The sequence below is a fragment of the Pyrus communis genome, chromosome 10 (assembly GCF_041283825.1).
Source record: "Pyrus communis isolate YQ-2024b chromosome 10, ASM4128382v1, whole genome shotgun sequence".
Classification (NCBI taxonomy): Eukaryota; Viridiplantae; Streptophyta; class Magnoliopsida; order Rosales; family Rosaceae; genus Pyrus; species Pyrus communis.
In genome coordinates, this window is record NC_142574.1 from 6,092,572 (window position 1) to 6,119,270 (window position 26,699).

Below are 26,699 nucleotides of genomic sequence, written 5' to 3' on the forward strand. Positions count from 1 at the left end.
AATCTAGTGGCTCGAAGGAAAATTTGTAAAACATCCGTAAATTACAATAATGTACTCAACTAGGAGTATCATAGTGGCCTGAAGGCATACCATCACCCGAAGGTGAAGCTGTACGACACTGGGTTACACCAGTGAAGAAATCATGGTCCATCATCCAAATGTGAAGTTGTACGACACTGGGTTACGCCAGTGAAGAAATCATGGTCCATCACCCGAAGGTGAAGCTGTACGACTCTAGGTTACACCAGAGAAGAGAATATAACATATATATGTATATATAGTGGGTCCATCACCCGAAGGTGAAGCTGTACGACTCTAGGTTACACTAGAGAAGAGAATATAACATATATATGTATATATAGTGGGTCCATCACCCGAAGGTGAAGCTGTACGACTCTAGGTTATGCTAGAGAAGAAATATAGGGTCCATCATCCAAAGGTGAAGTTGTACGACTCTAGGTTACACCAGAGAAATATACATACACACACACACACACATAACACACCGACACTAGCCTCGGGCTAGTGAAGCTAGGAGTATGTCATAAATATCATCAACTGTGTACTGTGGCCATAGACATCTACATACTCGGTTGTGTGTAAGTGTTGTATGATAACCCACTAAATAAGCATCGAAAACGTATCTCAAAAATCTCATATCAAATCTGGAGCTCAAAAGCTCAAAGCATCATCTCATAAATCCATAATAAATCATATTCATAAATCTGGAGTATTTCATATACGAAAATCTAATAATTCATAACCTTTCGTAAAACGTAAATTCGATAAGTCATAAATAATGCATAAAATGTAAAATCATGAAATCATGCTTTTCTTGAATGCAAGCCTAATATTTTATAAAAAAACATGCAAGAAATGGTTCATTCATAGATATTTTGTTGCCGAGGAGCTGCCCAAACGAGAGAGGACAGGTCACTTCCCATTGATGCACCTAAACACAAATAGAGACCATTTTATAAAACTCTACTAAAATGATAGAATTTGGGAAAACGAACAGCGGATTCGGATTTGGAACGTCCAAAAAACCTAAGGATAAACCTCGAGTTCCCCCATGAGTCGCCATGAACCGCCACGAGGCAGCAGTCCGGGAGGCCACGCTCCACCGCACGTGCCGAGATGGGTTGCCAGAAAAGTCACCAACGCTGTCATGGACGGCAGCGGAGCACAGTACCTCCGGTTGAGGTGTGTGCTCCACGAGCTGGTCATGATAGCCCTTCACGAGCACCTATGCGCCGACCATGAAAGCTGGGTACTGGGTTGGGCCGAGTTATTGGACTGGGCCTAGTTATTGGGTTGGGCCCGATTTTGGTTTGGGTCTAGGTTGCTGGGTTGAGGTTAATAGGTCATGGATTTAGGCCGGATTTCAAATCAGGTTTGGACCTAGTTTTGGGTTGGGGGTCGGGTCGACCTAATTTCAGGCGGTGGGTCGGTCGGCTTTCCCGAAAAAGAAAGCCAATGCTTGGAGAGCTCCGTTCAAGCTCATTTCTCCACCAAAAATGATGCTCTACTTGTGGAAATGAAGCTAGGAATGAGAGGAATAGATTTGTACTAAAAACAGGCTGAGTGGTGGCCGGAATTGGCTACCATGGTGGTGGTCCAGTTGTCATTATGGTGTTTGTGCGTGTATGCGTGTCTGTGTTCATTGAGGATAGGAGTACAAAGATGGGGAGAAGGAAATAATGAGATAGATGAGGGAGAGATGAGAGGGAGTTGAGGGTTCGAGAGAGTCCGAGAGATTGGGGGAGGAGAGGACACAGGGAAGAAGGGAAATGGGTGTAGAATAGTGAATTGACTACTTTGCCCCTCGACTTCGTAGTTCCATAAAACGTTCATCGTAACTCCAATTTTGATTCCGCTTGCACCCACACGTTTGTAACGTCGAGTACTACAAAGATACTCTAAGGAAACAAATCTTACGTGACACAACAAGACGGTCAACAAAAGTCAACGTTTTTCCTCGAAGGGTATTTTCGTAAATTCACACTGTAAATTATAAAAGCCAAAATATTTGGAGACGGGTCATTACAGAGAGACACGTGAAGAAGACGGTACCGGATGATTTGAGGATGTCCTTAAAGTCCTGTGAAAAAAATAAATAAAAATGAAACCCCAAAATAACCACCAAAATTGATGATGACAGAGGAGATACGCACCAAAATTAAAGAACACAAAATTTCAAATCCCATAAGCTAATTTAGCAGATAATTAGCAGCTGATGAGATGAACAATATATATACACACACACATACTTATGATTAAACAATCCAAGAGTTAAATTATAACAAATTCATATACTTTGAAACTAAAATACCCGTTGACCACAAAAAAAAAAATTCATGCAAAGATTTAACCTTTAAGCATGAATATTAAAAGCCAAAACCCAAACTTAAAACCCGGGATTCATAAATCAGACTCTTGATAACCATAATCAAAGGCTTATTGAAATCAGAGCACTCTTACTTCAATTCATCTTCAGTGCTCCAAAGCCATTTTTTAGCTTTTTTTTTTTTTTTTAGAGAGAGAGAGTTGAATAAGAGAGGGATTTCTTAGAGAGAGAGAGAGAGAGAGAGAGAGAGTTGAAAGAGAGATGCAGATCGTGCTTTCTGGTAGCAATTAAAGCTTTTGCATCCTTTTTTCTTTCCACGATGATCGACACATGCATAACCTTCTCCATAGCCAGGTTTAAAAAACGAAGAACAAACCAAAAGAAAGGCTCCACCAATCATGGACACCTAGATAGCAAGGACAAATCCGGACCATCACTGTGGAAAAGTGGCAAAAGCAAATGCTGAAGACCAATGGAAACCTAGCAAATGTTTTAATCGGGCCCATCACTGTGGAAAAAGTGGCAAAAGCCGAAAGTTCCATCAAGCGTGTTTATTCCGGGTTTAAAACATTTAAATCCAACTTTAATACAATTTCATTTACTAGGTTTTGATAAATTAAAACAATGGTTCGGTGAAACTTACCATATAGAAGAAAAAAAATAAGATTTTGTCGGTGGATTTGACATCTCTAGTGGTTGTTTCTGCCGATGTCATGGGTAATTGCTATAATGAAAAACGTAAAATAATTATTTTCCTCCAATATCTCAGTATATTTCAATTCAATGGTTAAAGTATAGAGTATTGAATGCAATTTTTTGCACTTATTGCATGGTTAAATCAATTCTAAAAAGTACAATTTATTTTTAAATTAAAAAGGTCCAGTCCCTGTAAAACTCATGCTCTTATCGTTTATGTTTGTTAAACAAGATATGTACGCTCCAAAGAAAATGTCAATTTCATGGATTAGACACGTTATGATTGTGTTACGAAATAAATAGGTTCTTTGTGGATACTGCAAAAATAAACACATCAGCTTTACGTCTACATTCACCGGTAAGTAACATCGTGTATAATGTAATGTACATATACATCTGGATATTTTTAAATTATCGGTCTAACCTCATAATAGGTTAGTAATAATTTAATTCAAATTTGTCTTTGCAGAGAATCAAACTTAAAACCTCTCATTTACAAGTGAAGAGAAATACCACTAGATTATGGTACTAATACTAAGTGGCGTAAGTATTTTCTACATTGAATATACATAAAATATCAAACATTTTTCAATATTATTATTGACCCTAAAAATTAATAAGCCTACATGACGAGTAGGCCAATAAACTATTTAGCTAATTATGTTCTTGTGAATGCAGGCATACCAACTCAAGACCAAGCTCAATCGTGCGAATACGTTGTTCGTTTCTGCACTTGAGCGACTACTATCGTGGAAGGAACGTTTATCGGCCTAGGGTTCTAGAACATAAATACAAGGTTGTTTAATTCACTATGAATTTAGGATCTTATGCAACTGTCCAATTGCTTCAACTATATTTGTGAGAATATAAGTGCGTTGAATTGGTATCAGATTGTACGGACAAAGATACTAAAAGAACATGAGTGTTTTTATAGTGAACATGGTTTGGCTGTCTGAACGTCGAACTATGAAGTGCACTTGAGAGTAACAAACCATAAAACACTACACTTTGCTGGAAAGCTAATGAATGACCTTTTTAAGCGAAATAATTAGAGACTTTTTGCTTGCCCAACTAGCCAGTAGCAATTGAAGGTGCTCCTAAATTGCCTGGTTTTACAACTCCAGTGTTGTTTACTTGTCCAAATTGAAGATGTATCAACGAGAGGGTTAGGATAGTACTTTTCTCAGGATGTGAGAAGGGTTTGAGTAGAATCAGGGTTTTCGTGTAGAGTGTTTTCGGTTGTTTGCACCTCCCGTGGCCCCTGCATCAATGATTTGACGCACCCCCCCTAGGCTAGAGGCTTCACCTACCTGACCTCACAGAGAATAGAATGAGTTGCCGGGGGGCCAAACTCATCCGGAGTTCGGAGAAAAAATAAAAACCTCTCTCAACATGAATGCATCAAGAAAACTGGGTCGAGTTGAAGGGTATCTCTACGTTGCATGTGAATGTCATGATGACCGAGTGCTAAGTTGTAAAATCAAGTAATATTCCAATTCCTCAACATGTTCTCTAAATCCTAAAACTACACCCCCGACTACGTGCTATAACCCGAAACAGCACGGACAAGTTCAGACCAACAACACTCGATTATAAAGCTCAACCATGCCCGCCTCTTCCACCACTTTACCGTGTTCATGTTACTTCGCTCCACACCATTTCGCCAGTCACTATCTGAAACGGCAAAACTTACAGAAAGATCTGGCAACTAAAATGGGCAGCACCTGCAAAAAAATTACGGCACCAACATAACATAAAGTTTTGTAGGAAGGAACCATGTTGCCTTTTAAGCAAATCCAGGATCCAATTGACATGCATAAGTTCATTTCGATAAATTCAAGTATGAATTCACGCAAAGAAGAAAATCTGTACAACAGTAAGAATCAGATCACAGCTCCTTTCAGCGTTTCAATTCTACTATCTTTTTCTTTCTATAAAGAACTGTTATATAAATTCGTTCTTCTCTTCTTTACAGTGCAACTTCACAATCTAACCTTGTCGAATGTCAAGATGCTGTTGTGCAGATGTTTACAATGTCTTGATTAATGCACTCTTCCCAATCCTTTTGCCCAACTGAGATTGCAAAAGAAGAACCAAGACCGGAATCTGAATAAAATAACAATACCGAGTCTGTAAGAACCCTTGAGAAAATAAAAACAATAAACATCGCACCCTATTTGAAGGCTTTGAAGTTTATGGCTTTCAGAGGAAAATAGAAGCTAATCCCGAACATACAAGGCGGATAAATCATGGTCCTAGTGTAAGAAAGGCGTAGGACTTGTAAAGGTATGCCAAAAAGTATATTAGTTTATTTTTTCTGATTTAACGATGCATGCAATATTACATGAGAAACGAATGTCCTCACCTCCTAAACATCTTAGTGGGAGCTCACATCTTGCTGGATTTGGCCCAGAAGAACCCTTTCTTTCTAGTAGAATGATTCTCCGATAGGGCTCGAGCGCTCCTGGAGCCAAATGAGAAGTGCCGTCTCAAAAAAGGCTTTCCCAAGGAGCTTTTCATGCTGGAACTGGATCCCAACTTAGGATCCTTTCCTTGATGTCCAGTGCTTTTCAAGCGATCAAACACAGCAGAATCACCATCAAGATCTAACACCCGGTTCCTCGATCTCTTGTTTCTAGCCTTCAAATCCATTTCAGCTTTCAAAGCTTTTTCAGACAACTTGTGGATCTGTTTCTCCCCAAAAGTACAAACTGGGCAAGCTGGGTCATACTTGTTAATTTCAGGTGTCATATTCTCCAAACACTCGGCATGATAAACATGTCCACAAATTAACACTGAAACCACAGAAAGCTCATTGGTTGCAATAATCTTTTGGCTGCTCCATGAAGATTTCTCACCCAAAAGCTTTGAGCAAACCCCACACGTCTGCGAATCAACAGAGGGTGAAGCTGAAACTCTGCTACTGGATCTAGTTATCTTTTCACGATTAAAGCCAAAGGACTCGCTATCAAAAGACCACCTTTCTCTATTAGATGTGGCCATGAGCTCGGAAAATGCATTCATAGACCAACTATCAGAAGAACCACCACGGGAGCCCCTAGCAGATTCATTGCTCCATGAGGGAGGCCTTGCCTTATCTTCAGAAATTGAGAAGCTGTTGGGTGACTTGTTTCCTGGGACTCGGCCATCAGATACTTGCCTTAATAGCTGATGTCCTGGAGAACAGCGGGGCCACCTCAATGGAGTTGAGCTCGGAGGAGGCAGGTGACTCTGGGATGACAAAGGGGATGCCGACAAGGATGAAGTAGAAGGCAACGAAACTGATAATTTTGTTGGGGATGGATATGAAACAGTAGGGGATTCTTCTGACTCTTTTACCTACAGACATAATGAAAGTTAAGGGAGTAAATGCCACAATCATGGGATGATACAAAGTAATGGTGCTTAAATCATAGCAGAAAGTGCCACCCTGGCATAACATCTACCTGCTCAAGACTTGCATCCATGGAAATATTTCTTGAAATGGATTGATCTGCAATAGAAACATACATATATATCAGATAAAACATGTCATGCTAAACAGCTTACATAGAAAAGAAAAATTAAACTAAAGAGAAATCTTAAGGAGATCATCAATTTAAAAAAGATAAACTACCATACTATTCTATTTCCCTATAAACCATCCGGAAAAATGAAAAACATTTAACTCAATGTTAAGCAGGAAGTAACATGATCTATTCATTTTCTATCACAATTGACAAATTAAGATGGATGTTCCCTTTTAAGCTCTCAAGCTAATATGCAATAAACTGAAACTGCCCAGTCCAAAGGGCTTCACAACATAGGCCCTATGATTCTATAATCAGTTTCCCGGAAATTACATGAAGATTTGAAAAAAAAAAAAAAAAACTATAACATTTAAGTAATATATTGAATTAAAAGTATGTAATGAACCACAGGATTTGACACCACCCCTAGTTGCAATGTAGACAAGGCAACAGGCATAAAGATTCTCATTTTGCCTACCCCAATCATAAGCCAGTTACAGGAATGAAAAAACCCCCACCAAGGAAAAGGAGATCGTCATGACATGGAAGCTAAGAAAAAAGACGGAGTACACAGTTTTGACAAGAAATGTCACAAAGATTCCAGTATTGTATTTAAGCATGGGAAACACTATTGGCATTGAAATTTATAAGGAATGATGATATTATCATTAAAACTACAACTCTGGCAACAGAAAAAGTATTTTGGAAAACATAACAGCACAACAGAAGCACCTGTGGGCAATCAAACCCAGAAACTCATCCTTCACCCTTATCTTCAGGGGAAGGAGGTGCCACTATACCCAACGGCCATTTACTGGAAAAGTAATAACATCTAAAGAATGTAATACTAATAACCAAACCATCAGTGCCTTTTTCAATCCATATTAACATACATGAGGTACATAAAACTTATAATCCAAATCATCAATGCCTTTCTTTCAAATTACTATTCACCTTCCATCAGTGCATATTTGTAATGCATAGCCATCCAAGTCACCCTCAGTTCAGAGCGTGGCCTTTCATGGAATATGAGCTCGTACAGACAAGGTAACTACATCTGCTTTGTCTTTTGGATTACAGGCAACTAAAAACATTATAAAGTTGTATATTGTTTTTGTCATTCGCCCACCTAAATACTTTAATTGGATGCAAAAGTCTTGTCTTCGTATTTGACGAAGTCTCATAATGCATGTGACACTAAAGCCAATATGGTACATGCAAAAAACATGGCCAACTTGCAAGAACAACCATAAGAATAAGAGTACAATCTAGCAAGACATAATCCCGTAAACAAGAAACAAGAGAGTAACCTCTCCAATCCAAACGTGTGAATTGTATATGAAAACCTTTCAGAAGAGAAGAAAATTATTCAAACTTACACTGCAAAACTCTTGAAATATGAATAGAATAGAAGAGTTTTCATACTACAAACTACCTGAAGCAGGAGTCCGGACATGCCCGGCAGTTCCCTCAGATACTGAAGATTTTTGCGCCCTATGTCTTCGAAAATGTTCCAGTGGACTTCCCTCCTCAGATACACATGCCGACTCAAATTTAACTTCTGATCCATCATTTCTGCTAACACCATCAGAAAACCAACTTACAGAAGTCTCTTCAGCTGCCACCCCCACCCGGTTATCCCACCGAAAGCTCCAAGTTGGTGAGTACCGCATATTACGATGCACAATTTCGCTATTAGCTCTGTTTGTTACAGTCTTGTCTCTAGCAGCAACACAACAAGCAGAACCCATCCTCAAAATACAAAAAACTCTTGACTTACAATTGTAATCCCTCAACCACAGCTCGCATCCTCAAACTTCAAGCTCAACTGACAGTCGCAGCAACCCTGACCCCATAAAAAGTTGCTCCTTCTGAAATTTGCAATCGAAGAACCAAGCCATCATCATTTCTATCGTAACAAAGCACGAGCTTAAAAGGAAGTGATTGAGTTTAATAAACCCTAGTTCAGTTACACAAAAGCACGAAACATAAACGTATCCGAAACTACAAACCGCGAAAAACATAGCAAAGAAAAATTAAGAAGAAAACCAAACTCCTCATAGACACCACAAAAATTCAAAATTAAGTTTACCCAAATGAGAACGGTTCACGAATCTCACATCTATTCCTTTGTCCAGGTGGGATTCACAGTGAACGCAAAATATGACCAAACCCGACTCGCATCGAATTTATAGACAGTCAAATAAATCTCTGGATTTCAGCACACCTTCAAAAATTAGACAAACACAGATTCATTTTTCATATTTTTCCACTCACAAACACCACCAAAACTGTGCCCACCCACACACAAACAAGCACAGTGACAGTGAGTGGGAAATATATAGAGCTCCAGATATCGATTCAATCTGCTACTCCTAAGGGAACTCAAGATTGAGTCTAAAATCCAAAATTGCAGGAAAAACAGATCACAAAAATGCCCTAAAATTAGTAAACATTGAGGAACTACAATAGTCAGAGGATCCGAATTTCATGCCCAAAAGATCGAATACGTAGTCAAAATTCCAAATATTTCGAAAAAAAAAATCCAACTAATTAATCCCTAAATTATGAAACTGGATAACAAATAATCAGAATACTCAAAAAATTAATTTTAATAAAAAATAAATAAAAGCAAGCTGTGCATTACGAGTTGCTCCCGGAGAGGTGAAGCTGGAGAGAGAGGAAAGCGAGTTGCAGAGAGAGAAAATTCTAGAGAGAGAAAGGGAGAGAGTGAGAGGCTGCAGCCGCTGCCTGTTGTTCGTTGCAGAAGAAGAGTGAGAGGAATCGAGGTCGTTTTAGACGGTTTTGGTAACGCCGTTGGTGGCTGTTGAGCACTACGACGTCGTAGCTGGACTAACGGCGTTTGGTGACGCAAAGTGCGTGGAAACGAGCGCTTTGTTTATTCACCGATCGATTTGTAGAAATTAAAAATTAAAAAATAATAAACTGTGTTTGCTTTTGGTGGGAATTTAGAGAAATTAAAGCATGCTTTACGGGGTTGTACTACAATGACACAGTAGTAAACAGTTCCCGATGGATTACGCTGGAGAGTGTTGTACTTTAGAGTTTTTGGAAAGATTTTGGGCGGCGGTCGTCTTATGGGGTACGCAGAGTGCGTAGTACGCATTCCGTGCCTTTCACGTTCCAGCAAAGTATCCTGTGAATTAATTTTAGAGGCGGATTGTCTGCTCTCCTGTTTGGGTGTTTTTCTTTCTTTTTTTTTTGTTTGGCGGTTACGGTTAAGTTACGTCAACATTTTATATTTTTATTGTTTTTTATCTTATTATTTCTATAAAAAAAAATAATATAAAATATTAACGTGGCTTAACCGTGGCTGCACAACATAAAAGGGGATGGAAAGGGCATCCAAACAGGAGGGCAGACAATCTGCCTCCATTAATTTTAGCATTGATGACAAAATTAAATTGAATGACCGAGGTACAAAGTTACACCATGTAATTTGAATTTCAGTTGTCCAACTTAGGGGCTTGAATCATACTTTAAACAAGCGATATTGGTTTACTACTGCAATTGAAAGTTACACCTTCTTTTCGATGTTGCCAGCTTGAGTTGTAAGTAAAGTTAGTGGTTGTGCATTGAGTTTGGAGGTAATAGCTTAATGGAGGTGGTGGGTGACCGTTAATTGGTGGAGGTCATGCTTCCATGACATTTGAATGATTTTGAGACAAAAACAGAATTTAACTGCAGTTTAACTGACATTTTCAATAAATTGAGTGCTTATTTAGAATGTTTAAAAAGATTGAGATTGGTTTGAAATAACACTAAAAGATTAGAAAATTTCAGTACTTAATCCTAAAATTTAAACGGCAACATTCAGAATTTATGGTAGATGGTTTCTCATTTACTTATGTTATCTTTAAGTTTGTTTGTTGCACAATTGTAAACCACTGCAGCCACCTTTTGTTTTTTTGGTCGACGTCTATATATAAAATATAAGGTAGGGTTTAACAAGTCCAACAATTTATTAGGTGACGAGAGTTGGACGGTGCAAGTGTAAACACGATGACTTATTTGGACACTTGAGTTTTATACGAAAGTTCGAGTTATCTGCTTAATAATAAATAAATGAAGTTTGTACTTGCAGTTGGCCTTTTATTTCTTCTTTTCCTTTTGCTTTTTGTGGAGTTAAAGTGGATGTTATATTCGTTTTTACCGGAAATATCGACGTCGGTTGTGTTTAAATTGGCAACTTAACGTTGCAGTTTAGTAATTTTTTTTTTTTTTTCATTTGTAAGTGAAAAGTTTTATGTTCGATTTTGGTTTATAACGAATTCAAACTAAATTATTGTGAATTTTCAATTTGGCTTAATTCAACTTCTTTTTTACCACTTAATGTAATAATAACGTTGTATTTACCAAACACGTCGAATCTTGAGAGTTTAGGGAGCAGGGAGGAGATGTCTTTTTCGGTTGCGGTGAGGTGGCCACTTTAAAGTGCAAAAAGTGATTTTGTCAAGAAGAAGCGTGTGCGGTTAAGACTTGAGAGTCGTGCAATTAAGAAAAAACATCCACATCAAGGGGGGATTAGTGTCATTTTAATAGATGATTAATCACCAAATGGGAAGGCTACAAGCAAAAGTGATGAGCAACCTTTGCCACTTTGGTTTGGAATGTTAGGTAACACACGATTTTGACCGTGGGAATTGTATCAAATGTTTTTGCAAGGTGTGTGGGTGGGATCATTGGATGAGTAATGTCTTTTGGTAAAACATGTTATGAATAAGGAAAGAGATTTTATATTATTTTATTTTTTTTTTGAAATATCATATGGACATGGCTGACTAAGAAAATTTGGGGTTTCTAGGTGAGCCTTAGAAGTGGGACTCTAGAGTTCTTTGATTCCCGAGCCTTTGTACATTGATATGAATAAAAAGGAATTCTCCAAATACATGAAAAAGCCAATTTTTACATGAAATATGATTAAAAATTAATATCAAGAAGAAAGGTATACAACGATTATTTTTTTTTCCTTTTTTGAGACTCAAAAGAGATACTAGCTGTTAGTAGGCTTACTGTTTCTAATAGGAGGCATGATACTAACTCGTTTTCAATCATGAAATCACAATGCAAAAATCAGAAGAGAATGCTTGAAAATATATTTGTATTTTTCTCAATGAGAGGCATTTATAAGAATACAACTCTAACGTAAATAGAAAGAAAACTAATTACACGGGATTACATGAGATTACATGGGATTGATATCAATTAAGGATCCTACCTAAAATACAAAGTCAACACTACGCCTAAAGTTGGTGCATATCTATCACACATGCCCAACTTGTGTAAGAAACCTAAAAACTTTTGACTCGAAACAGCCTTGGTGATGATCTTCCGTTCTTATTGTTGGTACCTCAATTATTTTTCCTTCCAATTTTTCTTTGATGAAGAATTGATCAACTTCAACATGTGTTGTTCTATAATGTTGTATTGGATTATTTGCAATGTCACGTGCATCTTTTTTATCACAAAATAATTTCATGAGATGATCATGCTTTTGTACCCAAATCACTTAACAAAAGCTTAAGCCATAAAATTTCACAACTCCCAACACCATATATTCAACTTTTGCAGTTGAACGGGCAACGACATTTGTACTCCTCTATGTACCCAAGTTACCCCCTTACAAATGTAAAGTAACCTAATGTTGAGTGTGTATCGTCAACTGAACCTGCCTATTCTGCATCAGTAAAATCTTCAGTCCTAAGAAGGTTATTCCTTTTAAACAAAATCATTTGCCTAGACTTCCCTTCAAATATCGTAAAAATCCTCATTACTACATCTATATGACTTGCTACACTCAAGACATAAGCAAGGTCTGGTCTTGTGTGTGCCAAGTACATTAAATGACCTACTAACCATTGGTATCTCCCTTGGTCAACTAGTACTTGATTAGGATCAACATTAAGCTTCAATCCTTCCTCTAATGGTGTAGCTATACAAGCTGACATGCCAGTTTTGTGCACTAAAATAATAATATACTTCCTCTGAGACAAGAAAATTCAAGAACGACTTCTTGATACCTCAATCCCTAGAAAATATTTCAGGGATCCAAGGTCCTTCATCTCAAATTCTGTAGAAAAGTATCTTTGCAAGTCGCACACTTTTCCGAATCATTCCTTGTCACCACCATATCATCTACACACACAATTAGTGTAGTAAGCTTCCCATTTTGTATTTTCAAGAACAAAGTATGATCAAATTACTTTGTTTGTAACCAAATGCTCTTATAGGTTTTGTGAATCTTTCAAACCATGCTCGAGAGGATTATTACAAACCATACAAAGATTTCTTCAACCTGCACACCTTTTTTTTGTATTTATCTAGAGCATTACACCACGAAGGAAGATCCTTATAAATATGTTCGGTCAAATCTCCATGCAAGAAGACATTCTTCACATCGAACTATTGTAAGGGCCAGTTAAGTTTGTAGCCAAGGCCAACAAAACATGAACTGTGTTGATCTTGGCCACAAGAGCAAATGTATCTGCACGGTCGATTCCAGATTTTGTTTAGTGTACTCTTTCGCTACCAGTCTTGCCTTGAAGTGATCCATCGTTCCATCAGCTTTGTACGTCACCGTGTAAACCCATTTGCATCCCACAGGCTTCTTACCAGTTGGCAAGTCTGTGATCTCCCAAGTAGCATTCTTCTTCAAAAACTTCAATTCTTCATTCATTGCAGCTTGCCAATGTGGATCAGCTAAAGCCTCATGCACACTGTTAGGAATATATACAATAGATAATTGAAGCACAAATGACTTATTTGATTCTGATAAGTGACTGGTAGACCTCGGTTTGACGCAATCAGGGTTGGATTTATTCACTGGTATCTAGTTTTGCATTTAGGGTCGGCTTCGTAAGTAATTTAAGGAATACCTTTGTTGACACAATCAGGTAGACCACGAGGTGGTGCATGCTTCATTCTTGCCGGTGGAATTGTGGATCTTAATGCCGCAATATTTCGATTAATTAGCATTAGAAGCTGGAATTGTCGATCAATTGATCGATCTTGTTAGTGTTTGCACATTAATTTGTCTTCCTTAATTATTATTATTCTCATAGCTACTTAATTAGTTAGCCAGCCTTTTATGTTTAAGTTAGCTTCTTTAGAATTGGCTTCAATTCTTGTTCAGCAATTTGATTTTCTTTCCCTACTAGGCCCCAAGGCACACAGAGAGAAAGGTCATAATTAACCACAAATCAAGACCATACATATTTAGGACATGCAGGTACACCGTACATGTTACAGAATTCTTATTTATATTTCATTTTCCTCGTCTTCATTTTTTTTCAATGATTCATTTGTTGAGTGTTGGCACATGCATACGTCTGTGAAATGTGATCCCTCTTCCCTTGATCCCACCCCCAATCCATTGCCTTATGTTAATTTAGAAAATGATCATGATTATGGACGTCCATCGATCGTTTTCCGCTATTAAGATTTCTTCACGGTTACCACTAGACACTCTTACGTGTTTCATGCAATACTCACGAACACTTCCAAGAATAGTCCTGTAACAAAATATCAAAATTACAAGAAATCAAATGTAATTAACTTGATCCATCACAAACCATTAAAAATAAAACAAATTCAGATAGTTTATGTGAATGAACTTAAAGAAATCGTAACCATGGCTTCCTTTGACCAAAGTGTCAGCTTTGAGTTTCTCAACATCAGAAACTATATGATAAATACCCAAGTTAGAGTATTTATATATAGATCTTAAGAGAGTAATCGTAATTAAATTGAGAGACTATCTAAGAGGGAATTTAGCATAAGATATCCAATCTTCTTAGGATTATTATTACTTGTCTAATCCCCAATTGAGTTGAATTACGTGTTCCTTACTTGGGAGACAAGTAATAAAGTATCGACAAAGTCCGATCATCTAAGAGTTATAGCCGATCCTCTAACTAAGGCTAAGTCCAATTGTCAGAGAGTTATGGGCTACGGGTATTCCGGTCCTTCTTGCCGCCTAGAGTGCCATTTCTCAGGAGCCTATAAATTATAGTCACACACTAAAATATTGTTGATGTCGGTGAAAGGATTAACCAGTGCCCATTGCGTGAGTGTTAAAAAAAAAAAAAAAAAGAAGAAAGAAACTTCTCTTGTAAAAATAATTCCAAAATTCTTATAGGGTGTATAAAAATAATAAAAACTCTTAAATCCTTCGTCTAACACAACCTCAGGTTGTCTATCCCCTGTCTTGCCAAATAACTCATCTGTAAAATAAAAGAGTGAGGGATGAGTAACAACCACCACCATCAACATGTCATATGTAGTCAAGTGTGCTGTTTTATAGAGACTATGAAATATGATATATAACATCAATGCTTTAGCCATATCACATTATCCCTTTACATGTTGGTTATCCTTTATAATATATAGCTCACCACGTGCCCTTTATATTGGCTATTCCACTCTAATGTCTCCGTGTGCTATACATTTATCCCTCGGCTAACACAATACTAAAGTTCTCATGCTCCATAAACAATCTCAACAATTCCACGTTAATGTATATATACTCATCTAAACATTTTTCAAAATCAAACATTCTTGACTTGTAAATAGATCAAAAACCACAATAGCTCGTGGTTTTCTCATTTATTGAAATATAAAAGGTTTTGCAACACATTACATAAACCACTTATCCAAAATCTAAGTTTCGACAAGACAACCCAACTAACATTTCCATACACACATATAAGACTTTAGCACTACATGCAAAGTAGCTAATCTCTTTGCACAATATTAAACAGGAGCATTTCTAATTGGATGGTTTTGGCGTCACAAGGGCAAAGGTTGAATTGGCGTTCTACCTTCCACGTAGCCACTATTGGGTGAAGAATAAGCACCCTATAAAGCTATAATGTCACACATGTATGGAAATTTAGGTGACCAAGCACTTAAACGTGTCAACCCTTGCCACCTCCAGGTTCCATGCTTTAACAATCAACAAGCATGCAACGCCTCAAGCCTCCTCGTTGCACCATTAAAACAACAAGCATGCACCGCCTAAAACCTTAAATAAATATTTCTAATTAAATTATTGAACATTCGGGGTCTGGTAGATATACCCATCTGTTAATGTCAATAAGAGCATTTACTTGGCATTCCACGAAATTTTATTAGCCCATACACCATATTCCAGTCACCAACCATCATTTTACTAGTTATGAGAGCAATTATCATTGCATGAGTAATTATCAATAGATTATTTTAAATTTTAAGATTTGTGTAGTATATAAATCAAATCAAACTTACTTCATATGATTAGCAAAAAAATTTCTCAGTTTTGATCACTTGAGTTGCAAACAGATTAATAATTAACTATCAGTAGTCTCATGCAACACACTTAAAAGGTGTGTCATAATTAATCACGAGTATCATGCCACACACCTAAAGTTGTGTCAATTCTATTTTTTATTGTTTTACTTATTTTAAAACTAAAAAAAAGCAAATACCTATAATTTTATGGAAAAATTACATTTAGTATACTCTCAATACTTAATTATATATTGAGATAACATTTTTTTGACATTTCAAGAATGGACATTTTTAAAACCTGCGTAAGATGATGTTATGTCCGGTTTTTACGTTAGAAACGGAGTTCCCGTATTCTGTTAAATAGCGATCGGCGGTAATTCGAATCTTTCGAATTATATTTTCGTTTCTCTGCTATTTTTCTTTCTCTCTGAGGTTTATCTGTTTTGATTTATATTTCATCATCTCCCTCAATTATCTCTCGCCATAATTTCTATTCTAATCATTCAAGTTTTCTTCGAAGGTAAGTGTCTCTCACGTTTATCTCTTTGAATTTTATGTGTTCCGATTTTGATTTTCGAAGTGTTGTGTATTTTTAAATTTATTTTGGTTTAGATTTTGAAAGAGTTTCTGATTTTTCAGTTTTTTTATTGGTCGCATTGAGTTTTTTTGGATTGTTCTTATTTTTTGCAATCACGGTTTTTTAGTTTTGAAGATTTTGATTCAGTTTGACCTTATTTGATCGAGTGTTTGGCGAAGGTGATTTTTTTGTTGTGCTGCTTTTGTTTTTCATTGAAGCTCTTTTTGTGTTTTTGCAGTATAGTTATCATATATATTTGTTAGAATTGGAATGTATTTTGAGTTAGTTTAGTATTTGGTGAAGGTTATTAATATTTATGCAACATCAATTCATAGAATTGTGCAGAATTAGTTAGTATAAGTTTTTTTTTGGGGAGGGGGGTTGGGGGGGGGGCCTCCCTCATAAACATTTAATAATGTTCAACGTAATACTTGTGTAGCATAAGTAGGCAGCATCAGTTTTATATAAACATTAATTTTCAACGTAATACTTGTGCAATATTAGCTCATAAAATGTTGCAAAATCAGTTAGCTTTAGTTTGTGTGTGTGTTGGGGGAGGGGGGTTGGCGAAGGTTATTAATATTTATGTAGCATCAATTCATAGAATCGTGCATAATCAATTGACATAAGTTTTTGGGGGGACCCCCCATAAACATTTAATAATTTTCAACGTAATACTAATGCAGTATAAGTGTGCAACATTAGCATGCAACATCAGTTTTACATAAACATTAATTTTCAACGAAATACTTGTGTAACATCAGTTTTGTGTTGCACTGTATTACAAATATTTATGCATGATCAGTTTTTAGGGAGTATTGATTATAGATTTACATTTTAAAATGCATAGATATATCGAATTATTTCTATGTAGCATCAGTTTAACTTTATGTTTTTTTTTTTTTTTTTTTTGGGTGTAGATCATGTCTATTGTTAAAATGTTGAAGTGTGTATATGAAAATTGTGCAATAGTTGTGCCACTTTATATGCATACTAATTATGAGGATTTGTATAGGCAATTAACTTCGAGGTTAGTTTGTTATCAGGAGGCTTTCTCAATTAACTTCGAGGTTAGTTTGTTATCAGGAGGCTTTCTCTTGAAATACTCATTATATAGAGGTGGACTAAACTATTTATTAGAGTGCAATGAAGATATTCAGACCCTTCCACTGGTGAATAACTTGATTTCAAATCCAGTTGTTGATGTTTATGTTCAAAAGCTTAGAAGGAGATGTCTATTGTTTTTACTAGTAGTGTGTTGTCTTGCATAAGTGAAGTTATTAGTATTGGAGATGAGAACCAATTTTTGGATAAGTATGGCTCTTACAGTCCTCACAATTATGCAACAAATGAGTGGCAAAGTTATATTTCTTATGAAGGTCAAAGTTATGAAGATGGTGCTATTGAGTTTCGTAGAAAACTTACACAATACTCTATTGAGGTTGGTTTTGTTTTCAAGTTCACTAGAAATGATTGGAAGCGTATTACTGATGTTTGCTCAAAGAAACTAGCAGAGGGGTGTCAATGACATGTTCACGTTATTGTGCAATAGCCTAGTGGTTGTTTTATCATTAAAAAATTAAATAATATTCATATTTGCACTAGACATATTCATCAAATGGAGAATAAAAGGTTTTGCCCTTCTATTTTATCCTCTTTGTTGGTTGCCAAGGTTTGTTCGAATTTGTTAACTAAAGCAAATGATGTTATGAGAGAAATGAAAGAGAATTATGGTCTTGATGTTAAATAACATGCAGCTTGGCATGGCAAAGAGATTGCATATAATGAGGTTAATGGTGATGAAGCTTTCTCATTTGGATTTTTGCCTTGCTACGTAGATGAGTTTGTGTGTGCTAAAGATTGATCGTTTTGTACACTAGAACTTGATAACGATAGTAATCAGTTTGAAAGGTTATTCATATCTTTTGAAGTTTGTGTTAAAAGATTCCTATGGTGTAGACCAATATTGTTCCTTGATGATAAGTTTTTGAAGGAAAGATATACTGGTACTCTTCTTGGTTAATGTGCTAAAAATGCAAAGAATGGTAAGTTTTTTTTTTTTTTAATTTTTTTTTTAAGTTTATTAAAGTGCAACATCAGTTAAATAATGTTCAACATCAATTTAATAATGTGCAACATATGTTTATTAAAGTGCAATATCCGTTTAATAATGTACATCATTTGTTTATTGAAGTGCAGCATCAATTTAATAATGTGCAGCGTCAGTTTAATAATGTGTAGTATTCTGTGTATTAAAGTGCAGTAGCCACTCAAATCATCTTAAGTGATGATATTGAACCTCGCTCTGTTGATGAATGCAAACAGAGACAGGATTGGCCTAAGTGGAAAGATGCAATCCAGGCAGAATTAAATTCCTTGGAAAGTCGGAATGTTTTTGGACCAGTAGTCCAAACCTCGCCTAGTGTAAACCCCGTGGGTTACAAATGGGTATTCACAAGGAAGCGCAATGAGAAAAACGAGATCGCAAGATACAAAGCACGACTTGTTGCACAAGGCTTTTCTCAAAGACCTGGAATTGATTATGAGGAGACATACTCTCCTGTAATGGACGCAATTACGTTCCGTTACTTAATAAGTTTAGTGGTTTCAGAAAGACTTGGCATGCGACTTATGGATGTCATCACTGCGTATCTATATGGAGAATTAGATACTGACATCTATATGAAAGTCCCAGAAGGACTTAAGTTGCCTGAAACAAGTAATAAACCACGAGGTATGCTCTCGATCAAATTAAGGCGATCATTGTATGGTTTGAAACAATCTGGACGAATGTGGTATAATCGTCTCAGTGAGTATTTGATCAAAGAAGGGTATATCTACAATGTTATTTGTCCTTGTGTGTTCATTAAGAAATCCAATTCTAGATTCGCTATAGTGGCAGTATATGTTGATGATATGAATCTAGTTGGAACTCCTGAAGAGCTCAATAAAACTGCTGAATATCTGAAAAGCGAATTTGAAATAAAAGACCTTGGGAAAACAAAATATTGTCTCGACCTGCAGATCGAGCATTGTGCTAGTGGAATTTTGGTCCACCAATCAGCTTACATTGAAAAAATTCTGAAGCGATTTGGTATGGACAAAGCTTATCCACTCAGCACGCCAATGGTTGTTCGTTCTTTGAACATTAAGAAAGATCTATTTCGTCCAAAAGAAGATGATGAACTGGCCCTTGGTCCAGAAGTACCATATCTGAGTGCAGTACGTGCTTTGTTGTATTTAGCACAATGTACTAGACCATATATAGTTTTTTCAGTTAACTTATTAGCAAGGTATAGCTCTGCTCCAACAATTTTCCATTGGAGGGGTATTAAAGATGTATTGCGATACCTTCGTGGGACAACAGACATGGGTCCTTGCTAGATATGCAGATGCTGGTTTCCTCTCTGATCCGCATAAAGCTCGCTCACAAACTGGATATGTGTTTAAGAATGGAGATACAGCAATCTCATGGCGCTCAACCAAGCAAACATTAGTTGCTACATCTTCAAATCATTCAGAAATACTTGCTTTACATGAAGCAAGTCGTGAATGTTCTTGGTTAAGATCAATGATCCATCATATTCGGAATTCATGCGGTCTAGCTTCGAAGACAGACAACCCAACTGTCATCCATGAAGATAATGCAGCCTGTGTTGCCCAAATGAAGGAATGATTCATCAAGGGCGATAAGACTAAACACATATCTCCAAAGTTTTTCAGTGCTCATGAGCTTCAGAAGGCTAAAGTTATTGAAGTCAGACAAATCCGTTCAAATGAAAATGTGGCAGACTTGTTCACCAAATCTCTACCAAAGTGCACATTTCAGAAGTTAATGCAAGGCATCGGATTACGTTGACTTACCAAATAGCTAAATTTGGAGAATGCGGAATCAGGGGAAGATACATATCAGGGGGAGTATCCATGATACATGCTTGTTGTACTATTTTTCCTTCGATTAGGATTTTTCCCACTGGGTTTTTCCTATCAAGGTTTTAACGAGGCAACATAAGCATACTTGACACTATATCAACAATCCAGGAAAAGTTGTACTCTTTTTCATTCGCTATGTTTTTTCCCACTGGGTTTTTCCAAGCAAGGTTTTAACGAGGCAACTCATGTTGATATGTGGGCATCCAAGGGAGAGTGTTGAAAAGTCTGGTGGGTAATGAATGCCCACAGTATGTTAGCAAAAGTCTTCAGCATGGGCAGAAGTTTTCAATGCCCATGCAAAGTAAAAGTTGAATATGAATTGTATTGTCAAAGGAAGTGTCATAAGTTTCAAAATGAAGTTAATGCATCAGTTTGGAGTTGCTCTATAAATAGAGCACTCCGTATGTTTTCAAGTTACAGAAAATATAAGAAGAAGAGAACGAGAGAAAAATATCAGTAACATCATCTATTTCTCTGCCTTTTATTTGTTATCCTCTTGTGCTATAGTTTTAGTGTGGCATTTTACATCTACCTTACACCTACCATTAAAAAGGTTATTTCTCTAACTTTAAACTATTTATAACAATATATATCTATATATATATGTATATATATATATATATGTATATATATATATATATAGAGAGAGAGAGAGAGAGAGAGAGAACTCAGACTGGGAAATACTAAAGCCACAACGCCTGAAATTTAAACCAAGTTAACTGTAAAACAAAATATAAGTTTCTGCTTTACCAAACCCGGGAGTAGAAACATGGGACGCCTATAATCTCCAGCCTATGACTGTTATACGCTTGGATTGTTGAATAAAAACTGAGAGACGTTTGTAAGATGCTTGTCACTGCTTCTTTCATCAACTCTTCTTGATCTTTAACTTTGAGTTGTGGTAGATTAGTGGCGCATGAATTTTCCCTTGTAAACTACATTTTAGATCTAAGAACGAAACACATTTATTAAAAAAGAGGAATGCACTGTTAGAAACATGGGTAATTAACAATTAAAATAGTAACCTCAAAATTCATATAATCTGACCTAAACTAATTAAAATGATTTGCTTATTTTGGTAGAGGATTAAGAAATTAGGTATAATGTATGAGATTAATTGCAAGGATGAATAAAACACTTCAAACAACTATAAGTTTTATAGAAAAGCTTTTCAAGAGCTTAGTTGGAGGAGACAGTATCTGAAATACATCACTCAAAAGAAAATGATTATTGAAATTTACAATGCTCAATCCTACATATTAAATTTTATAATGCAATGTGAAAAAGATTGTTGAATAATATTATGAAATTCAGCAGATTCACTAATCATCATACAATAATTTGTGTAGAATATGTACAAAGATTGAGACATTACTTACAAAATGTGATTCAGAATGTTGACCACTTGTGTGGGCAGTAAAGGGTAGGGTCAATGAGATAACCAACTCCTACACTGCAAATGAATAAATTGAGAACAACAATGCTTAGAAAATCATTTTTTAATAAGTTAACAATGAAAGAGAATACTACATTTCTTCAGTGTCATAGTTGGAAACTCTTTTTTTTCTTCCATAAATATGGATTTAGAATAATGTGAAGCTGGAATAAACAAAAATTGAAAAGGATTAGAGATTCATGGTTCTTACCTAAATTAAGTTGACATACAACAAATTTAGTTTGTATAGCCTCAAATGACCATCACGAACTTAATCAATTAAACACAAATAATTTATATTGTACTTTATTTCCAACGTATATGCTGCATATATGGATACTTTGATTGTGTAAGAATAGTTTTGTGCCATAGAAACAATATGGCTTTTGCCCAGTGAACAAAAGGTTCTTTTTAATTAGTGGAGAAAAAAATTTATACATGCAACATTCGAATACCTGCAATTGAAGAAAGCGAAGCGTTGGAAAGTGGAATTTGTTGATAAAAAATCTATATAAGCTTTCCTGTAAAGTAACCAAACTAATTGCAGCAATTTTATCTTTTTGAATAATTCATAGGGATGGAAAATGCAAGCAAATAATATGAACAACAATCAACGTAATAACATTTATAAATCAAATATTTCAGCATTTTGTTTGAGAAAAAACACAAAGGAAGCAGTTGAAATTTCTCGTCTCAATGACTAAACCAAATTATACACCTACATGCAAGATCGGAAGGTACAAAGAAAACCTTCAAAACCATGGAAATTTTTTTTTAAAATAGAATACCCATTTGCAAATCCTAAATCAGAAGAAAAAAAAGCATATCGATCGAGAGAGCTGTGATATTGAACTTAAATGACATAAAATAGAATAATAAACAGAAAATATTTAACTAGGTTTTATCAGAAAATATGCTAAAGATGACATCTTGATGACAGAATTAATGAAAATTTCAATTGACATTATCTACAAATTTACACTTTCATTAATCAAGAAAATTCCAACATATGATTTCACTTGTAAAAATTGAGGAAAAAAAAACTTGGTATCTAATTACAGGTTAAGCTGATCTTCCAAACGACTGAATTCCCTGCATGGAAGATTTCTTATCTGTGCTTCAAAGTAAATGTATTTGTGTGCAAATGCCTGTTAATGTACTTCTAAGTAATAGGAACAAAAAAAAAGAAAAAAAGCGGATGAGAATCATTCAAACACGGAAAAAGTTGATATATAAAAAAAAACAAAGTTGGATAGGAAAAATAGGGATGAAAAAAATACCAGGAGAAAGAGCAGAGGAGATGCTGACCCAAAAACTTAATTGCAAGTGACTAAGAACCCAAATCAAATCTTTCAAAAACAGATCAAGCTTGGAATTTAGCATAGCCAATGTAAATTCAATTTTCAAATCACAATGTCTATGACTTAAGCAAATTATTGCCTAGTTCTACCCTAATTGCATCTTAGTTACTACTAAATATAACTACTTTTAAGGAATTTGAGGAATTGAAGTAGTAGATAAAGGACATATATTTAGCCACTTAGCTAGTAAGTTCCCTGAAACAATTAAAGGTGTAAGGTGTACTATCTGGATTTAGATATATATGAAACGAATCAATCAAAACTGATAACACACCCTTTCCCTAAATTCTGGAACCCCATGTTGTATTAAGTAACTCCTTTACTTATGTCATCATCAGGATATCATGAGGCCTAAATTTGGAAAATTCATATTTAAAGTAAAAAAAAAAAAAAAAAAAATGAAAAACTCTTCTATTTGAATAGAATAAGGAGCGACAAATCTTCTCCACATTCAAAGATTAATAAACAAATTAAGCAGCAGAGAACATCCCAAAAAGAAAATAAGAAGCAAGAACAATTTAATCCAAGAGGAATTCAAAACATAAAGAGAGGAGACAATAGAATCTAATTGATAATTAATTACCTAGAAAGAAATATGATTATCCTAGGGATTAAGCTCAGCTTTTTTGGGCATGTTTTCCGGATCCTCAAATGGCAAAAGATGTATTCCAATACCTATACCGTACCCAAGTAACCTACAACACAACGTATAAGGCATATTCATCATAACCAGATACAAATGTTAATTTGTTGGGGAAAAAATCCCACCAATGCATTCTTATACAAAACATTCATTTAAATACTGATTTCATCCAATCCAGTTACTTAACTCAAAAAATAAAAACTCAAACCTTCGCAATTAGATAAGGCTAGAAACAATCTACTATTAAAATGGCTTACATTATAGAGTCTTCGTGATTTTACTGTTTGTATAACATGAACAAACTAGCATCAAATCACTTACCCCAATAAAAATCACGACTCATCAAATCACTTACCCCAACAAAAAAAATCACAGAGAACAAACCTGCATCAACATGCAGCCAAAGCAAGAAAAAAAAAAATATAAATCAACAATTCATCAATTAGAAAAGAGGATGTATTTAAGGTTGGAAAAAAGCAGGCTTAACATGCATCGACATGCAGCAAAACAAATTTTTTTTTTAGAAATACTGACCTTTCACTGATATTGCAACGAAAATGGCAAGGCGGACAGATTCAACCCAAAGATCAGGCACTGCACTCTCCTGAAATCAAAACAATCAATCAATTCCCAAAATGAACTGTAACTGAGAAAATTACCCGCCCCGAATAGACTTGGGATCTAAGAATATTCAAGAAGTTATTATAACTAACTATAACTTTACCTGTCAGCATTGATTTTCAAGCCTAGACCAAAGGTTTCTGCATAAAAACAAAGTCTGTGTTATTTCGCTAGATACTATAACATGAGAAGGTTTCAGGTAAAATGAATTACCAATGAAATGAACTAACTTGTAAGTTTCTCTTACGGACAACACGTAGTAAAGTGAATGCATGTTCTTCTCTCGAAAAGAAAAAGTTGGGTCACGTGTTTTAAGAAAAAACCTAAAAAAAAAAAAAAAAAAAAAAAAGAAGTTAATATGTTACTTTCTCGGGAAACAAACAGACCGCCATTGAAATCCACATGTCACGAAAAAAGAAGCACAACTTGCAAACAAAATCAAGCAAGATGGATCCAGATCCAAAACATGATTAAAACCCACAAATCCATCACCAAAACAAATAATTTCCCTAACAAAATTAATCAAATTAATAACTTTTCAACTTGATATATAGATACACAACGACATGTATAAACATATGAGAGATATAGAGTGAGAGAGAGAGAGAGGTAGAGGTAGAGAGAGACTTGATGGTGTTGATGAATGCTGGAGAGTGATAAAAGCAGAGGACAACTGGAGGTTGCTAAAAGAGATTAAATTTGTGATCTAAGTGACAAACTATAGTGAAAAATTAAATAAAATTTGTGATCTAAGTGACAAACTACAGTGAAAAATTAAATATTTGGCTTTTGGGTATTTGAGAAGAAGTGAGATTTAGTTACCTGTGTAAGGAGAGATTGGGAGCAAGATGAGGCGATGAGGAGATTGTGAAGCAGAGATCGAAGAGATGAGGAAGTAGAGATCAAAGAAATCATGAAATAGAGATGGAAGAGATCGCAAAGTGGAGCGTAATAAGCATGATCGAAATTGCCAATCGAGTTGCACAGCAGTTGAGTTTTCTCGTTTTAGGTTTCTCTGGTTTCCGAAGAGGTCGAGAGATTTCTACTGGACAACAGGGCCAAAATCGTCGCTTTACTGTGTAATACACAAAAAAAGCTAGACTTGAAGAGCAATTGAAGAGCAATTGAAGAGCAAAACGGTAGGACATTGTAGAAGTAACAGTAACTCGTTTTCTCTTTTAGTATATATATAAAGGAATTGTTATTGGTACTTCAAAATTCTCATTTTACACTCCAAACTTTTTATATTTAGAAAGAAAAAAATACACTTGTGAGAAGTGTAGAATGAGATTTTTGGAGTGCCAATAACACTTCCCTATATATAATTTCCCAAAACCCAGTAAAATAACAGTAATTCACATCCACAACACATTTTCACAATCTAACAAATTTTCACAATCATAAAACTAATAGTTTTAAAATGAAAAAAAATACGACATAGTGAAAATTAGAAAAAACTACTTGGCTGGGAGTCCCCACCCTCGATTGGGAATGTGAATGAAGTGTGATCAGAAGGCTCTGGATGGTGGCGCCAACGGTGAGGCCGTCGTGCACTGAGCGGCTGAACTGACACTAATGACGTCGATGATGTGAGCACCTAGGATGCCCTAAGAGCAACCTGAGTAAGCAATGTAGGCTTCCCAATTGATGGAGCACTCGTGGTCACAGTAGTAGGTGCTGAAGATGCGGGAGGTGCATTGGTCACACCCCGACGACGAGTGATCAACTGCAACAACTATACAATTTTTGAACCATAAAAATATAATATTAGAGACCCATATATATATATATCATCCTAAATAATTGAAGTAGTTTGTTCCCTTTTCCTTTCTTGCATTTGAAACAAATCAATTAGCAGCCAAGTAATCAATTAGGAGAAAATTTACATCCCCTCACATTCACGCAACGCAAGATATTGGAAACATAGCCATCTGGAAACTTTGCAGAAGAAATAAAGTTGAAAAACTCTTTCTTCCCATCCAGGTTAACTTTAAAAAATAGATGGCCTTTCTTCAGTGTAGTACTGACTCTCTTCATCCACAAGGATGACCTAACGCCCATTCATTCTAAATTGAAGTGAGCTTTGATCATGTGTCTCATTTTTAACTTTGACCAGTACATGAGCTCAAATAACATACCCTTGTGCGTCTAGTTCAGATGTGTAGTTGGTCTGGTCGTATTGACCCCTTTGCCAAAATGACCAAAATCTAAATGGTTTATTTGATCCAAAATCTCATCTCCGGACCATTCTTTTGGTCTTGGGCTAGTCTTTATTGTGCCGTGGAAGGC

At 35.9% G+C, this 26,699-nt stretch overlaps 1 protein-coding gene and 1 long non-coding RNA gene across 11 annotated transcripts; both read right to left on the reverse strand.

The window, feature by feature from the left end:
- Positions 1-4,460: 4,460 nt before the first annotated feature.
- On the reverse strand, positions 4,461-9,495 carry LOC137729665 (uncharacterized). 3 transcript variants are annotated; one of them, XR_011068025.2, is made up of 6 exons: positions 9,200-9,495; positions 7,988-8,423; positions 6,490-6,536; positions 5,409-6,382; positions 5,038-5,149; positions 4,461-4,767 (listed from the first exon to the last, which is right to left on the reverse strand). XR_011068025.2 is itself a non-coding variant. In XM_068468667.2 (5 exons), the coding sequence occupies exons 2-4, from the start codon at positions 8,301-8,303 to the stop codon at positions 5,432-5,434; spliced, it is 1,314 nt and encodes a 437-aa protein (XP_068324768.1). In that variant the 5' UTR covers positions 8,304-8,423; positions 9,200-9,495; the 3' UTR covers positions 4,803-5,149; positions 5,409-5,431. The 3 variants fall into 3 exon arrangements, 2 of the variants coding, with proteins under 2 accessions (XP_068324768.1, XP_068324769.1); XM_068468667.2 differs by lacking the exon at positions 4,461-4,767 and having other exon boundaries at positions 4,803-5,149; XM_068468668.2 differs by lacking the exons at positions 4,461-4,767; positions 9,200-9,495 and adding an exon at positions 8,673-8,949 and having other exon boundaries at positions 4,803-5,149.
- An 11,536-nt stretch (positions 9,496-21,031) lies between these two features.
- On the reverse strand, positions 21,032-25,469 carry LOC137730070 (uncharacterized). Of its 8 annotated transcripts, none has more exons than XR_015951831.1 (8): positions 25,233-25,469; positions 24,514-24,550; positions 24,324-24,393; positions 24,111-24,173; positions 23,730-23,841; positions 22,241-22,306; positions 21,730-21,803; positions 21,032-21,298 (listed from the first exon to the last, which is right to left on the reverse strand). It is a non-coding gene; the product is annotated as an uncharacterized LOC137730070 (long non-coding RNA). The 8 variants fall into 8 exon arrangements; XR_015951833.1 differs by having other exon boundaries at positions 21,726-21,803; XR_015951832.1 differs by having other exon boundaries at positions 21,726-21,803; positions 21,881-22,306.
- Positions 25,470-26,699: the final 1,230 nt, after the last annotated feature.